We start from the raw sequence: 15,343 nt of genomic DNA on the forward strand, positions 1-15,343 counted from the left end.
GTCCTATCATTTTTAGAATATGTTACATTTCAGGAACACCCTCTCCCCCACTTTCCTGCATCTGCCCCCACTTCCCCGCAAAAAAGAAATACATTTTACAATCAGGCTTTCACAGGTCTGGAGAGAAACTGTTTATGAACAATTTATTATCCTTAAAGAGCCTCTTTCACAAAGAACTAATAAGCCAAGAGCGCCATCTTGTGTCTTACCTTGGAATCTTAAAAAGCGTTTTCACAGGATGCATGTCAAAGAGGGGAGGGTCTCCATCCCCCAGTTCAATAGCTGTGATCCCCAAGGACCAGACGTCACAGCGAGCGTCATATGAAGAGTCATACTGCTGCTCACAAGCAATGACCTATCAGACAAAAGCAGGACACAACACATCAACCCCACCCACTGACACCACAGATGTCCTGAAAGGCCCTTGGCCGATCTTAGCCCCCTTCTCAGCTCCCTTGGCTATACTGATATTAAATTCCAGTAATAATAAGATGTCCATTTTCTAGGCCTTATTTGTGTGATTGATTTATCATCTGATATGTTCATTAACTTTTAAAAATGTATCAGTTCAGTTCAAGAAACATGCATTGAACCCTCTAGATACCAAGAACAGTGCAAGGGGAGGCACAAGGGTGAATACCTCACCACAGCCACCCTAATGTCCTTTAAGGAAAGGCTTTGTCTAGATCCTTCATCTCATTACCAGCTGCTGAATTCAACAGTGAGGAGCAACTGTTCTCAAAGATGCCTACCTCCTGCACAAAGTCCCTAGGAGCACAGCATTTGAGCAGAAAGCTGCTGGGAGACTGATGTGCTTAACTTCAAAGAGGGACCACTCCCTCCCATTCCCCTTTTCCAAGAAAATCGGCCCCCTCCTCAAACCCCAACAACTGGTTCGTGCCTCAGCCCAGCTGCTGCTTCAGGTATTAGCTCTACTAGGTGCAAGAGAAGGGGAACCAGAAAACGCCCTTGGGCTTGTCATTGGTTTGGAAAGTATGGAACCTTGTGGGGAAATCTTTTTCTATCAACGTTTTGAGTCAGACAGGAAAAGTCCCACCACTTAGACTCTGGTGGCTATCACAGTGGGGTCAGGAGAAGGCAGGGGTGGGCCAGAGGCTGTGCAGGAACCAAATGCTCCTCTTTGACCTTAAATCTGCTTCCTTGACCAAGGATGACCCATGGCTATGAGCAGGTGGGAGACGTTTATTAGAGTCTGATGATGTTATGTCCAACAGCCTATGAGGTAGATAGACAGCATCACTGGAGACCGCAGCAGGGCCAAAGTGATGGTCCTGCCTGCCCTCTTTGGCTGTCAGAAGGTCTTTGACTTTGAGTAAGATGGACCAACTGGCCATGGGGAGTAGAAGAGTGACGGATCTGGCTTATATATTAGCAGGCTACTGTGCTGAGGATACAATAATATGGAACATGAATAGAAGAAGCAAATCTAGTAAAGATGTTACTGCAGGACTCCAAACTAGAGACAGTGAGAAATAATCAGATTCTGATTATATAATTTTGAAGGTAGAGCCAACTGAATTTGCTGAATGGGACTTGTAAGGAAGAAGAGTTGAAGAAGAGTTCAGAGTTTTTAACCTGGGTGATTCCAAAATGAGATGGGGAAGACAGTAGGAGAAGTAGGTTTGGGTTGAACAGCAGGAGCTCCACTGGGGACATACTAAGTCTGAGATGACTGTGAGACTTCCAAATGGAGACTACTTTTAGCTGGGTAAGACGCAGACTTCTGACCTAGAGAATAAACACACGTTGTTTGAAGCCACTAAATGTGTGATATTATGATGTCAGTGACAGAAAACTAATACACCTGCTCTCTGCCAGACCCAGTTCACTGGTCGCGTGATGCCAAGCAAACATACCCGCCATCTTGCCCAAGACTTGGTGTTCCTTCTCCTATAATTTCTGTCTAGCCTTCTCTTCTGGTTTCTGAACTAAAGAACCTTTTTCTATGTACCTGCATCCTTGGCCTGATCCCAGCCCAACCCTCTGAATAGACTATCCTGCCATAGAACATCCTTTTAACACAAAAAAATCATACTTTTAACACATTATTTTCAAATATGCATTCAAACTCAGTTCAAATAATTCCGATTTTGGAAGCAGAGGTCATTACATTGCCCCCCGAAGATCTCACTTTCATCACCTCCATCTGGTGAGAAACTACATTATTCTAAAAGATCTCCAGAGAAGGCTATTTACCACCTTCCCTTCCAGAAATGACATTTCCAAATGTGTAAGACAAACATAATTTTAGACCTATCAATCAGCAAATAGTTCACCATTCTTATACATCCCTGTGAGAGAAAAAGAAATAAGCCTCTATCTTTCCCCAACAGGAGCTACGGCCAAGTGAAATTTAAAGTGAATCTATAATAAATCAAATGACAAACCATGACAACTAAAAATGTCCTAAGACAATACGTACTAGGATGTCCAATAAAGGATATGGGCTCCAAAAGCTTGGGATATTAGAGGGAGACCAATTCAGGCTAAGCAAGACAACAAAAAGTAAATAGTGCCCATAGTCCACAACTTCCAGAAAGAAATTCAAATCAACTTCTAGCTATCCTGGATGGGACACAGAAGGCAATTCCAAGAACCCGTCCAAATGTGGGAATGGAGACATCCTATCGATTCTCAAGTGCTGTCATAAAATATTCAAAACGTTTATCTGGTTTCCACTTCTCTTTACAGACAGTCACACATTATCTTCAGCTCAGTCTGATTAATAGAAGAGTATCCGTTGGCCAAATTCTCTTCCCTAAACTCAGCTTGTAATGTGACAAATGAATTATTTAAGCTTAGCCTTCTAGAGAAGTTTATAGAAAATGTCTCTAGTAAAATAACTCACAAATAATTATTGAGTACCCATGAGCCAGGCATGGTACTAGGTAGGTATATAACCATTCTGTCAGGTAGGTACTACTATCACCTTTTGTAGGTATGGAAACTGAGGCATAGCACAGTTAAATAGCTTCCCCAGTACCCATAGCTAGTCATGGTCAGGGACAGAATTTGAACGCAGGCAGAGGAGAGACAAGTGAACAGATTATCACAATGTGATAAAAGTACTCTAAGTAATAAAGGTTCTATTCAAGAAACAGTTGAATTATCAGCATCTGTACACATATTTTGACCAAACTAATCACATTTTTGAGATTTTTGTCACCTAAACTCTGTCTCTTCAGAGGAGTCTCTCTTTCCATCTCTCTTTATTGGGTTACATGTGATGGGATTCAAAGAGGTACTCTGAGAGGTTGCATCCCAACTGAAGGTCAAAACATCCTAGAACTGGATTCCCTATCAATCCAACAACAAAATCTGCAACTATTTCTTTAGGAGAAAAAGTAATTTCACTCTCCTTAGCTCAGCATTCTCCTTGTCTCTAGGTAAAATAAAGCTGAGTTAAGAATGCTTAAATGGTCGGTTGGTCTTGCCCCCAGGAGGAAGTGACCTCTCAGAGAGCTCTCTGAATCAGTTGTTACAATGCTCCACAAAGAAAAGGAGAGTGGCAATGTCAAGTAAGTGCACTGCCCTGGCACCAGGTTTCCCAGGTTCTTTAAGTCATAGTAGAGGGGTGGGGAGAGAGGAGTCTGAAATGGTATTGACACAGGCCCAGGACCCCAAACACCTTGTCCTCTTCCACTCCTCAACCTCACCTCTACTGCCCCCAGAAGGAGACGTGCCTAAGGCAAGTGTATTCTCTCCTCTACCTCAAGCCTTTACTTCAGTCATAGGAGTATAAAAGATGCTGGTGGTAGTGGAATGGGGAAGATGGAATAGGTGTGAGAGAGAGTTCAAGGGAAGACTTGCAGGACTTGGGAGGCTAGGAAAAGGGACACACCAAGGAAGACAAACATTATGACCCTGGGTGACCAGGAGAATGATGGTGCCATTTATAAAACAGGGAAGTCAGGAAGAAGAAGTCAGTTTGGTAGGCAGTATAACAAGTTCAAATTGGGTCTAAGCTCTACCTCTAACCAGGTACAGAAAAATCATGTGTGCTCTTGGAAACTCACTTCTTTTTTTTCACATGTAGATGCAATAAGAAAAACAAAATTCCATCAGGATCAGAAGCAGAATATACTAAAGAGTAACAATAAAGCACTGATGTGTTATCAGTGACTTCATGGAGTTTTATATTATAGTAAATATAGCCTACATTTCGTTCGGAAAACCCGAACGAACTTTCTGGCCAACCCAATGTATCATGAACTTTAACAAACTGGTAAATTTATCTTAATCCAGCATTGTGAATAGAAAAACTGCTAATGAATATCAATTTTACAAAGTAAGAATTCTCCAAAGTTGATTTCAAAGTCCCACTAGCATGTTCATATGAAGAGGATATGCCTTCTGGAATGTTCCAAAAGATGTGTATGTAGACTGTTACAAAATATTTAGTGCACCTGGCAAAGGCTAAGAGCACAGAATAAAATGAATCAAAATAAAGAGAGCTCTAGTGCAGTATTTGCTAATGGCCTATTGGCTCCAAGATTAAATTACTGTCTCGCTGAGTCTCAACGAGTTTCAGGATGTATAAGTCCCTCCATACTTCTGCATACTCACCTTTAACAATCTTCAACTCTTTGTCATGACATCATGAGTGTTTATACTGTTTCTGAGTTTTAATGAGTAGTTTTATCTACTTAGTGTTAATCTATCATTAACCTCATCACTCCTTCTAGGTTTTAAAGGGGCCAGTCTTAGGATCTCATCAATGTGACCTCTGAAGTAAACAGTAGTAACCCAGGGTAAGGATTGTGTCTTATCTTTCTTCCTCCCTCATCCACATCAATTTGTGGCACTCATCAGAGAAGCTTTGTTGAAAAATCTTTGGATTGGAATCAGAAAGTCTGAACTCCATTATTCACCAGCTGGGTCCCTTTGAGCAAGTCCCGTGAAAACTCTGAGCTGAGGGTTCTTTAGTTATAGTGACCCCACTTTCTAGATCTATAAGATGGCAAGGTGGGGATGAATCATCTCTACTATCCCTTCCAGCTCTAATATTCTATGACTTAATGATTTCCAAATAAGTGGCTTTCTTATCTCAAAAAGATATCTCAAACTGAGAGACTAACCTCTCCATGCAAATTACCTAGCAGTAGATCATTCTGGGGTGTGAACTGGGTGGCTGGAACCTTGAGGGGATTTTATTGCCAGTATTTTGCAGAAGGTCTTAAGGTCTATGAAAAGATGCTGGTTGCTGTGACAATGCCTCCATTAAGGAAAATGAGCTTCAGCGACAGATCAATTGTTTGGATACTGGTTAATGGAGCATGTCCACGTTCCTACCTTGAAATGCAAACTTATGGCTTTTCTGATACGTTTAGACTACACTGCTGCTTATTTTAGGAAGGGGAAAGACACTACTACTCGGATAACTAGCAATATCTGTGCACTAACAGCCTCAGTGCTCAATGCCAATTTTACCCAGAGGTGGGCTTGAGCCTCCCAAATGTTGGTCATTACCACCTTGGCTGCCCAAAACTTCTTTCTGGAGGGAACCAAGGACAAGAAATAAGTTTTCACTATAGTTTAGCTCTACTGGTCTTTGTAGCAAAGGCCAGCAGTCAGCTTTCTTTGTTAGGGCAGTTCTTCGTAAGCCTTCTTCAAGCTAACGGGTTCCAAAGTTGTAGATTCTAAATCTTCCCCAGTCACTCCCTCCTCCCCTCTCCTAAAGGAGTTTATAGGGTAAAACTGCACCCACAACTTGATAACGCAACCGCTTTGACACATGTCATCTCCTTATCCATCCCGGGCATGGTCCCCTGAGTTCTGTTGAGGAGGCTGGCCCTTTCCTCAGCCATGAGCTGGAGAAAAGTAACTGTGAAAAGCTCTGGGGCTGTGAAAAGACTTGCACCTCTGCATGGTGCAAGAAAATCCCAGAGCAAGCCATCTTCATTTTGGTAGCCACCCCCTCACTGGATAACTTAAGCAAATTATTTAATCTCCCTGTATCTCTTCTTCCTATGCAAATTAAACAATCCCTTTCTCATGGGTCTTACCTGAAGCAGTGCTTAGGAAAATGCAGGTTACCCAGCTTTTTCTATGGCACCAAAATGTTAATAGTAGATATCATCAGGTCACTGATGTATGAGTAATATCCATTTTATTTATTTACTTCTTTAAAACTTTTTGCATTTTCTAAAATGTCTACAGGGAACATGGATTATTTCTATAACAAAAAGAACAAATTTTGTCTGTTTTTCTGTCTTGAAAATGTAAATAAGTATTAGAAAGTTTGCCTTTTCCTTCCTCAGGGGTATGTACTGGCTCTCGGGATTCTTCATCAGCAAGGCGACAGGTTAAAGGTGTTGTCTTGGTTATAAAACCAGGATCCCATGAATTTAAAAAGAATTAAAGAAATTCTCTTCTCAACCATATTCTTTTCCACTGTAAGCACCAGACTAGAGTTAGTACTTACACTTTCTCAGGCCACCACGAGCCCATGAAATGTCCCATGATTACACTTTCATTTCAGCCTAGACCAAGAGTAGGGCTTACTGATAAAGTTCCCAAGATAGGGGGTGAGATCCACCCTCTACCTCTTGCAGAAAGACTTGGGCTATAAGAACCTTAGAGAACAGTTTCTCCTCATCTCAAAGTCTTCATTATCTATAAAGAACATCTGTATTAAACTGGATGTAAAGGGGACAAAAAACAGTCAATATATGAACTCCTGCATTCAGAAAACCTAGATTTCTCCAACCTATTTAACTTAAACCATTTATCAAATGATATATCAAAGAGCTGCTGGGCTGAAATCTCTTTCAATAATGTGATTTTTAACCAATACTTTCAAGCAAATAATATTATAGTAGCACCATCCACCATAAGGAAAAATATGTTTTGCTCTTATAAAAAATGATTTACCAAACTTAAAAAACAATAGATGTTATTCAGACTATTTTATTTTTCCACTAATATTTTAAAATGTCATTAAAAATGCAATTAGGTTTGCTTTATATGATCTGATTTCTCATCTTACTAGAATTGATCATGTGATCCAAAATCATAACCAAAGGTCAAGATTAAAATTTCACTCAAGTACAGAGGCAAAATGCTGTTATCTCAAGAGCTAAATTTCAGCTCACAAAGAGGCAAAGCAAATAAACCTAAAGCTATTAATCTTTGGCTGACCTTGAGCCCCAAAATACAGTCAATAGACTGGCAAATAAGATAGGCTGAGAGGTAGGAAGGCAAATAGGATTCTTAATTTTGCTTACATAATTCACACAGCATAATTAATAAATGTTATTGATCATAAAGATTTCTAAAATGGAATTTCCCTGGAATTGTAAATTGCAGTTATAAATATTCCAGTGTCAAGTATTATTCATCAGTTTTACATACAAACATCTTAAAGTGTTACAAGCTGAGATACTGAACAAGCACATAAAATCTCTTCCCTTGAATGAAATATAACTTTGAAGGAGGATACATTTGAGATTTGAGGTTTTTTGCTAAGAGGATGTGGACTAGAAGAACTGAAATTTATGGGGGGTTTTATTTCTTCTTCTTTTTTTTTTTAGTTCATTCATAAAACTCAAGACTAGAACTGAATCTATACCTTGTATGCTAAGAAACTGCCAGAAATAATTTAAATTATACTGTTCTTATGAAATTCAGAAAGGTGTAATTAAAATATGATGTTCTACAAGTCTTTTCTCAGGATTGTAACATTCAGCTTATGCCTTTAGAAAAATAAAACAAAGTTCAAATTAAAAACACTCAGGGCATCCCTGGTGGCGCAGTGGTTAAGAATCTGCCTGCCAATGCAGGGGACATGGATCCGATCCCTGGTCCGGGAAGATCCCACATGCCGCGGAGCAACTAAGCCCCTGCGCCACAACTACTGAGCCTGTGCTCTAGAGCCCGCGAGCCACAACTACTGAAGCCCATGCGCCTAGAGCCCGTGCTCCTCAACAAGAGAAGCCACAGCAATGAGAAGCCCGCGCACCGCAACTAGAGAAAGCCCGCGCGCAGCAACTAAGAGCCAACACAGCCAAAAATAAATATAATTAATTTAAAAAAATAAAAAGACACACAACACACATACACAACACCACTTCCCACCATGGCTGGTGGAGGGCAGAGGGGGACTGTTCTGGGTTTGAGGCCAGCATACACATTGGTTTTTGCACTTAAATTCCCCAAAGCCCTGGGAACATATCACTTATACTTAACTATATGGTAAGCCCTTCTCTCAAACTCAGGACCAGTATCACAGAACTCCCCTGTGAAAGGTAAATCAGCAACCCCAAATTTTTGCATGTGTCCTTAGTACTCAAAGGCTCCAAAGGAACACATTTGCTTAGAGACCCAGGATCATCCCACCACCCTCCCCAGCTCCAGCAGCTTCCCCACCTCAGAGATGGATGCTGGAAGGGATCCTAGGATTCATTAAGTCAACCCCCCTGTTTCACAGAGGAAGAAACTAAGGTGCTGGGGGAGAGCTGACCTGTCCAGAGTCACAGAGCTGGTTTGTGGCCAGACCAGGAGCAAACTCCATGGTTCCCGCATGAGGGAAGCATCTCCTGGGGATTATTATGGTACACAGAATGCTGAGTCATTGCCAAAGGGATGTCGTGCTCCATAAGCCACAGCCACACCATACTCTGAGCGTGTAAGCACGCCCTCCATTTAAGCAGATGGAGTTCCTGCCGCCTCTCACTTCCCCTGTCCCCTCACTTTCCCTTCCGCTGCCCCTTTCCTTTGTCAGCTAGTGTTCCAATTCTACCAGAGTTCAGTTTAGGAAGGAATGAGTAGGAGTTCTATCATTCAGTTCATTTTACAGCTGTTAAGTCAGGTATTCTTACCCCAGGTGAGGAAACAGATTCGGATGGGCTAAGAAATTTCTCAAAGTCATACAGCTAGTAGGTAACGGAACTAAAGCATAAGCCCGTGACAAGAAACTAATTGCGGGGGGGGGGGGGGTCTCCTCCACAGTACATCTGAAAAACAGGAAGGGAAGCAAATCAAACAATATCTGAGTGCTCCCGCACGGGCATACCCCTTTATCTGCACGTAGTCTCTGGGTTCTGTCCTCTCCCAGGCTGATGTCACCAGGCAAACCAGAATGCCCTTGGGAATGTCACACATTCCTACCAAAGAGTGATTTCCTTTAACCGTTTAAAGAAGGTGTGGGGAAAAGCTGGGCCATAACAGAGCACCATAGATACAAGTCTGCACACCGCTACCTGCTCCTGCTTCATCTCCACCCCAAGGCTTCTCTGGGTCCCATTCCTAATGCTGACTGCCTGCCTCCCTTTTCTTTCCTCCAACAGCTCAAGGACCGTGGGACAGAGGAGCCGATGCAGCGTTGGTCTAGCCGTGAACTCCCTTTCCCTTTCTTGGGGCTGAGCCCCTATACCCTGGGCGGGGCAGTGGAAGCACTGACCAGAGGGTAGCCACCAGGTGATGTGAGACTCAGAGCTCAGGAAGAGCAGAGGCGGGCTCTGACGTTTCTTCAGCAAACACTTCTGCCCCTGCAGGAACAGTTCTTCCTCTTTGGTGGATGAAGAAGGGGAAACAGCAGGTGTCTTGCCCTTCTCACCTCCGCAGAGAGGGGTGGGAGGACAGCCTGGAAAGTTCCAAATGCTCACAGAGGCTATTACTTTGAAACAACCTTCTTAGCACTAAGCAGAAGGCAGGATGGGGAAGGGGGGGATATGAGGCCTCTGTTCTGGGCTCACGTGCTTCTGCACATCTGGGAGCTGAGGCCTCAGATGGGGTCCTATATTTAGACCCGCCAGGAAGAGGGTAACAACAAGTCACCGTCACCTCCAGGGCCAGCCCCCCACCTCCACACTGACAGATGACATATGACTCAACCCCACAGAGCTCCAGCTGAGAGGGGAGCTATCGCTGAAGCTGAGGGTACCATCCGGGGCTGCACCAGTCACTCTGCCCTTGCCCTGGGCCCTTTACCCGCCGGAGCCCCAGGTGCCTGGGTTGTGCTCCAGGCCCCTTGAAGGCAGAAGCACTCTGGGAATGCAGGCAGGGTCAGCCCCAGAATGAGAAGGGAGGGAATCCCTACTTCCTGGAGACTGACACAGGAATCTGGAGGGAACCAGGGAACACAAATGGCTACAGAATCTCAGAGGTGAATGCCTTGGGGGAAGACGCACAGGTCTTTCAGCCAAGGATCCAAGGTTCTAAACCCCTCACTCGAACCTGCTGAGCAACCAAAGCCTACACTCCTCACAGTGAAGTGACTGGCAGATGGGATCCCAAGAGTCCTCAGCCTTTTAGAACAGAGTCAGGTAAGATCAGACCCTAAAGGTCTCGCCATTGCCATTGTCTCACCCTTATTGAGATCTTGGAGAGATCCCACCTTCCTCATCTGACTAATACCAGAGGCACGGAATGTGAGAGCTGGAAGAGGCTTTTCCCCCTGGAAACCATAAATGTTCTCTGAAACACAGAAGGGACCCAGGAGGCAGAGACTACCCAGGCCAGTCTCCTTCCAGCTGAGAACAGGATAGGGAGGGTTGGGCTCAGGCAATAGGCACCACCATTTTTAAAGCACTTACTATGCTGGGTACTGCAGCAAGCACTTTCAGTACATCGTTTCACTTTGTCCTCTGACGCTGTTGGTCAGTGATCAGGTGGGTAAGCAGGGTATCTATGATTTGCTCCCAGGTGTATCTGACTCCAAAGTTTGTACTCTTATCTCTTCTACCAAACGTGAAGCCATATTAAAATAACTGAACCACAATCGCTTTTTTAAAATGAGTGGCAGAGCTGTAACTATTTAAAATCCAAATCTCCTAAATTCTATTCTGAAGAACTTTGTTATTTTATTTTTCCAGATCCTTCCCTTGGGCATTAATTACATTGGTTTCTAGTGTCATGTTGAAATATTGCACTTTCCTCAACATATTAGGAAGTATAATTTTTATCTAAAATAATTTTTAATTTGGAAAAGAAAGACATTCATCTTATCTGGTACACTGGTGGTTGCAATTAAATGGTTTGCTCTAGTATAGTGGCTAAGAGGGAGGGTTTTGGAGCTAAATACCTGGGTTAAAATCCTGGTGGCCTCACCTAACAACCTGTCCAAGGACAAGAACAGTACTTTCTGTGACTTACTTCCTTTCTCTAAAACATTGGACTAGTAATAGCAGTAACTTTATGGGGTTATTGTAAGGATTACAGATGAATTAATTCATACAAAGCACTTAGTGCCTGGCACATAGTAAGCACTCAACAGATGCTATTAATTCTTATTAGGTACCAAACCCATTAGCTAGAGCTTAGGGAACAAAATGGTAATAATGACAACAATAATATTTCAGCTCTGTAGTGGTTTATGGCTTTCTCAGCCCCTCAACAAAAAATATCTCTTTCGTCATTTCTATTCCTGGCAGTGCCAAAGGAAATAGCATTATTGTATCATTTAGCTAAGAACGGCATAATTGACGAAGGCAACAGTGGTTGCAAAAAGCCTGCGATATTTCTGCATTGGTGTAAGCCAGTTGTTATGGCAACCGTCCCCAGTCAACCCTTTGCCAGGGAGAGAGAGACCCATTTTTGGAGCCGTCACAGCACATCTGTTTCTCTACTCAGCTGATTAGCTCTTGTTTGCAACAATTAGCAGATGGAAGTAAAAATGAAAAAAAATTTTTTTTAAAGAAACAAATATTTATTTTATCCACAAGTCTGCTTTCTAATACAGAAATAGACCTTTGGCTATTTTCGGAAGATTCCAAGTAAACGGGATCCTTAATATATAGGCTACTTCTCTCATTGGTGGGATGGCAAAGTTTAGTCAATCTATACATTACACGTGATAGGTCCTTCATGTATGTCTTTTAAAATGATGTGTCTCCACCACCACTCCATCTCTGCACGGCTTTGTTGTAGGAGCTGACTCAGCACACACTTTCCACACTGTACATCCCATATGAACACACTGAAGCAAAAGAATACAAGGCTGGTGGGCTAGGAAACCTGAATTCTGGGTCACGTCTGCTCTGAACTAGCATGAATAGTATCCTCTCCCTGCCTTAGTTTCTTCACCTGTAAAATGTAACTTGGATTCCCATGCTCTCTGAAAAGCCAAACAGCTCCAGTATTTACCAGATACGTGAATTTGGGCACAATACCTCCTACCCCTCTTTGAGCCTCATTTTCCTCAGTGGTAAAATGAAGAAAATAATATCTACTCTAGAGAGCTGTTGTGAGAATTAAATAAAATAATGTATTAAAAAAGCACCCGGGGCTTCCCTGGTGGCACACTGGTTAAGAATCCAATGCAGGGGACACGGGTTTGAGCCCTGGTCCAGGAAGATCCCACACGCCGCAGAGCAATTAAGCCCATGCGCCACAATTACTAAGCCTGTGCTCCAGAGCCCTCGAGCCACAACTACTGAAGCCCGCGCGCCTAGAGCCCGTGCTCCACAACGAGAAGCCACTGCGATGAGAAGCCTGTGCACCGCAACCAAGAGTAGCCCCCGCTCACCTCAACTAGAGAAAAGCCCGCGCGCAGCAACGCAGACCCAATGCAGCCAAAAATAAATATATTAAATAAATAAATTAAAAAAAAAAAAGAAAACTAAATGACTTACTGGGCATATAGTATCTGACACATGTTAGGTACTTAGTTAAAAAAAAAAAGAAAAACAGCACCCATCCCAGTCCCGGTGCATTAGTGGGTGAGTCCTCAGTAAGTGAAAGTTTCCTTCCCACTGTATACCTGCTTAGTAGGTGGAATATGCAAACTATCTGACAATCAGCTGTACACGGCACTGAAGCTGGTCCTTGAGGTCCCCTTCTCACCAGACATCACCCCCTGGAGTTGCTGGACCATTAGAAAATCTGGGTGTCACAAGGGAAGAGACAGGCACCTCTCGTGGTCAAGGAGCACTCAAGGGGTTCTGGATGGCAGCCACTTACCATCTAGAACAGAAGTATTTCAATACTTTAACAATCAGCGTGGTCACACCAGTGCATCCCAGCTAACTGTAAGGCGTTATTTTAACAGAGACTACAAATATTTGTGAAAGTTCTATGCAGATGTGGGATGTTATTACTCTATCCTTATAAGAAACTGGCTATCAGGAGAGAGGGAAGGAGAAAAGAGGCAATAAACATGGGTAAAGGGAGGACTGTGTTAACATACATATATGTCTGAGATACAAGCCAATGTCACAGGCAGGCAGGGAGACCAGAGGCTCGAGGTCAACAGAAGGTTGAGGAAAGTGACCTGAACCAAACATCTCAGGAGATAATCCAAAGATGCTTGGCCAGAGAGCAGGTAGGACAGCACAAAATTCTCAAGGTACTGAGGGCTCACGTGAGAAGGCCATTTGTTATGGTATGTCCAGAAGAACATATGGTACATTCTAGCACATCCAGAAAGAACTGTGTTTGCCTCAAACACCTTAGGCTGAGAGAGATCAGTGTGTGTGTGTGTGTGTGTGTGTGTGTGTGTGTGTGTTGTGTGTGTGTGTGTGTGTGTGTGTGTACTCGCAGATAGGCAAAGCTGAGCTCTCCAACTAAGCTAGCGCCTGTAACATGTAGACCTGTAGGTTACAAATGACTGACTGATTACCTTGGAAATCAGAATTATTTACTAGAGGAGGGATGTTAAGTATTTGGAGGGTTGTTATAGGTTGAATCGTGTCCTCCAAAAAAAAAAAGATATGTTAAGGTGCTAGCCCCCAGGACCTCAGAATGTGAAATTATTTGGAAATAGGGTCGTTGCAGATGTAATTAGTTAAGGTGAGGTCATACTGAAGTAGGTGGGCCCCTAATCCAATATGACTGGTGTCCTTACAACATGATGGCCATGTGAAGACAGACAAACAGGGAGAACGCAATGTGATTACAAAGGCAGATATTGGCGATACGGAGCTGCTAGCCAAAGAACGCCAAAGACTGCCAGCAAATCACCAGAAGCTAGGAAGAGGCAAGGAATGATCCTAGAGGCTTCAAAGGGAGCATGCCCTGCTAACACCTTGCTTTTGGACTTCTAGCCTCCAGAACCGTGAGATAATAAATTTCTGTTGTTTTAAACCACCCAGTTTGAGCTACTTTGTATGGCAGCCCTAGGAAACTAGTATGGAGTGGCCACGGCTTTGATCCCAGGACAGGAGGAGAACCCACTTTAACTTCTTGGCTGGCCAAGGGCAGCTCCAAGGGAATTAAGGGGGTATCTGTTGGATTGTACCATGGGTGCTTTCACTGGTGGCTGCTAGAATACTGCAGCCCCTGCTGCCCCTCAGACACTCACAGACAATGTTGTCCTAACCTAGCCTCCAGGTCTGTCCCTAACAATGAAGCCATGCAACTTGCAGCAGTCACAGCCAGGGAAATCTAAGAACCTGGGTTTCTGATGGCTTTACTGAGCTGCTGAATCAACAAAGTCTGGAACCACCTACCTCTGTACTCACAGGAGAAACTTCATTTCCTATTGCTGAAGTCATTTTGCTCAGGGTAATCTTGTTAAATACAGTTTCTATGTTGAGCATCTTTCTTTCCCTCTTAAAATCATCTTCCTGAGTCATAGTATGCTACTGACGTACTCAGTTTGTAAAAAAAACTGTACTGACCTTGACTTTTAGATTAACTCTTACTATGCCAGCCAATATTTCCCCAGTAGCATTGTTTCAAAGTACTATCACACTAAGCGCACCCCCTAAAATTTTTCTTCTCCTACACTGCTGAGTTGATACTGTTTTTACCCAGCATCTTTCAACTTTATGAGCGTCCACATGAGATGTCAAGAGGAAATAAGTGGAGAGTGTTGTGAATATGATAGTCAGTTCATGATGCAGCTTCAAGCTGCCCCGGTGAACTGCTGTTTGGACTGCGTGTCAAAGTTTGACTGTGGTCTGGTCACATTCCATTAGCTACCTGGTTTGAAGCATAGCCTATTTGAATTAAATATTGTAGTTAGGCTGGTGAAATCAAAATGGAAATACACAAATGGGAAAAGAATAATTTGGTTCAATTTCTCAAAAATAAAATAGGATCAAGGATCACTCTGCTGCGTTTTCAAAATAAAAGCACTGGTGGCATGCAATGGTTTTATTACACTGGCATTGGCATTGCACACATTGCTGTCATATTTAATCTAAATACCACTTATTCACACAAGCAGAAGTGAAAGCATATTAGGATCAATATACTATGCAGGCCACCATACGAAGACAATGTCCATTTGAACCACTACTGATTATACTTTCAAGGACTCGTCTTGACCCAAAGTCTGGCTCACGGAAGAGAGTATAAATGGTTGTTGAATGGAATGCTACTTAGCCATAAAAAATAATGAAATAACGCCATTTGCAGCAACATGGATGGACCTAGAGAT

At 43.0% G+C, this 15,343-nt stretch overlaps 1 protein-coding gene across 1 annotated transcript in view; it reads right to left on the reverse strand.

Annotated features, from left to right (window-relative positions):
- The window catches only part of MYO3B (myosin IIIB), a 380,991-nt gene that overhangs the window by 345,900 nt on the left and 19,748 nt on the right, over positions 1 to 15,343 (reverse strand). Inside the window, exon 7 of the mRNA XM_069540813.1 lies at positions 210 to 355. Coding sequence (XP_069396914.1) covers positions 210 to 355 — 146 coding nt within the window. The remainder of the gene's footprint in view (positions 1 to 209; positions 356 to 15,343) is intronic.

Source organism: Delphinus delphis, chromosome 7 (assembly GCF_949987515.2).
Source record: "Delphinus delphis chromosome 7, mDelDel1.2, whole genome shotgun sequence".
Taxonomy (NCBI): Eukaryota; Metazoa; Chordata; class Mammalia; order Artiodactyla; family Delphinidae; genus Delphinus; species Delphinus delphis.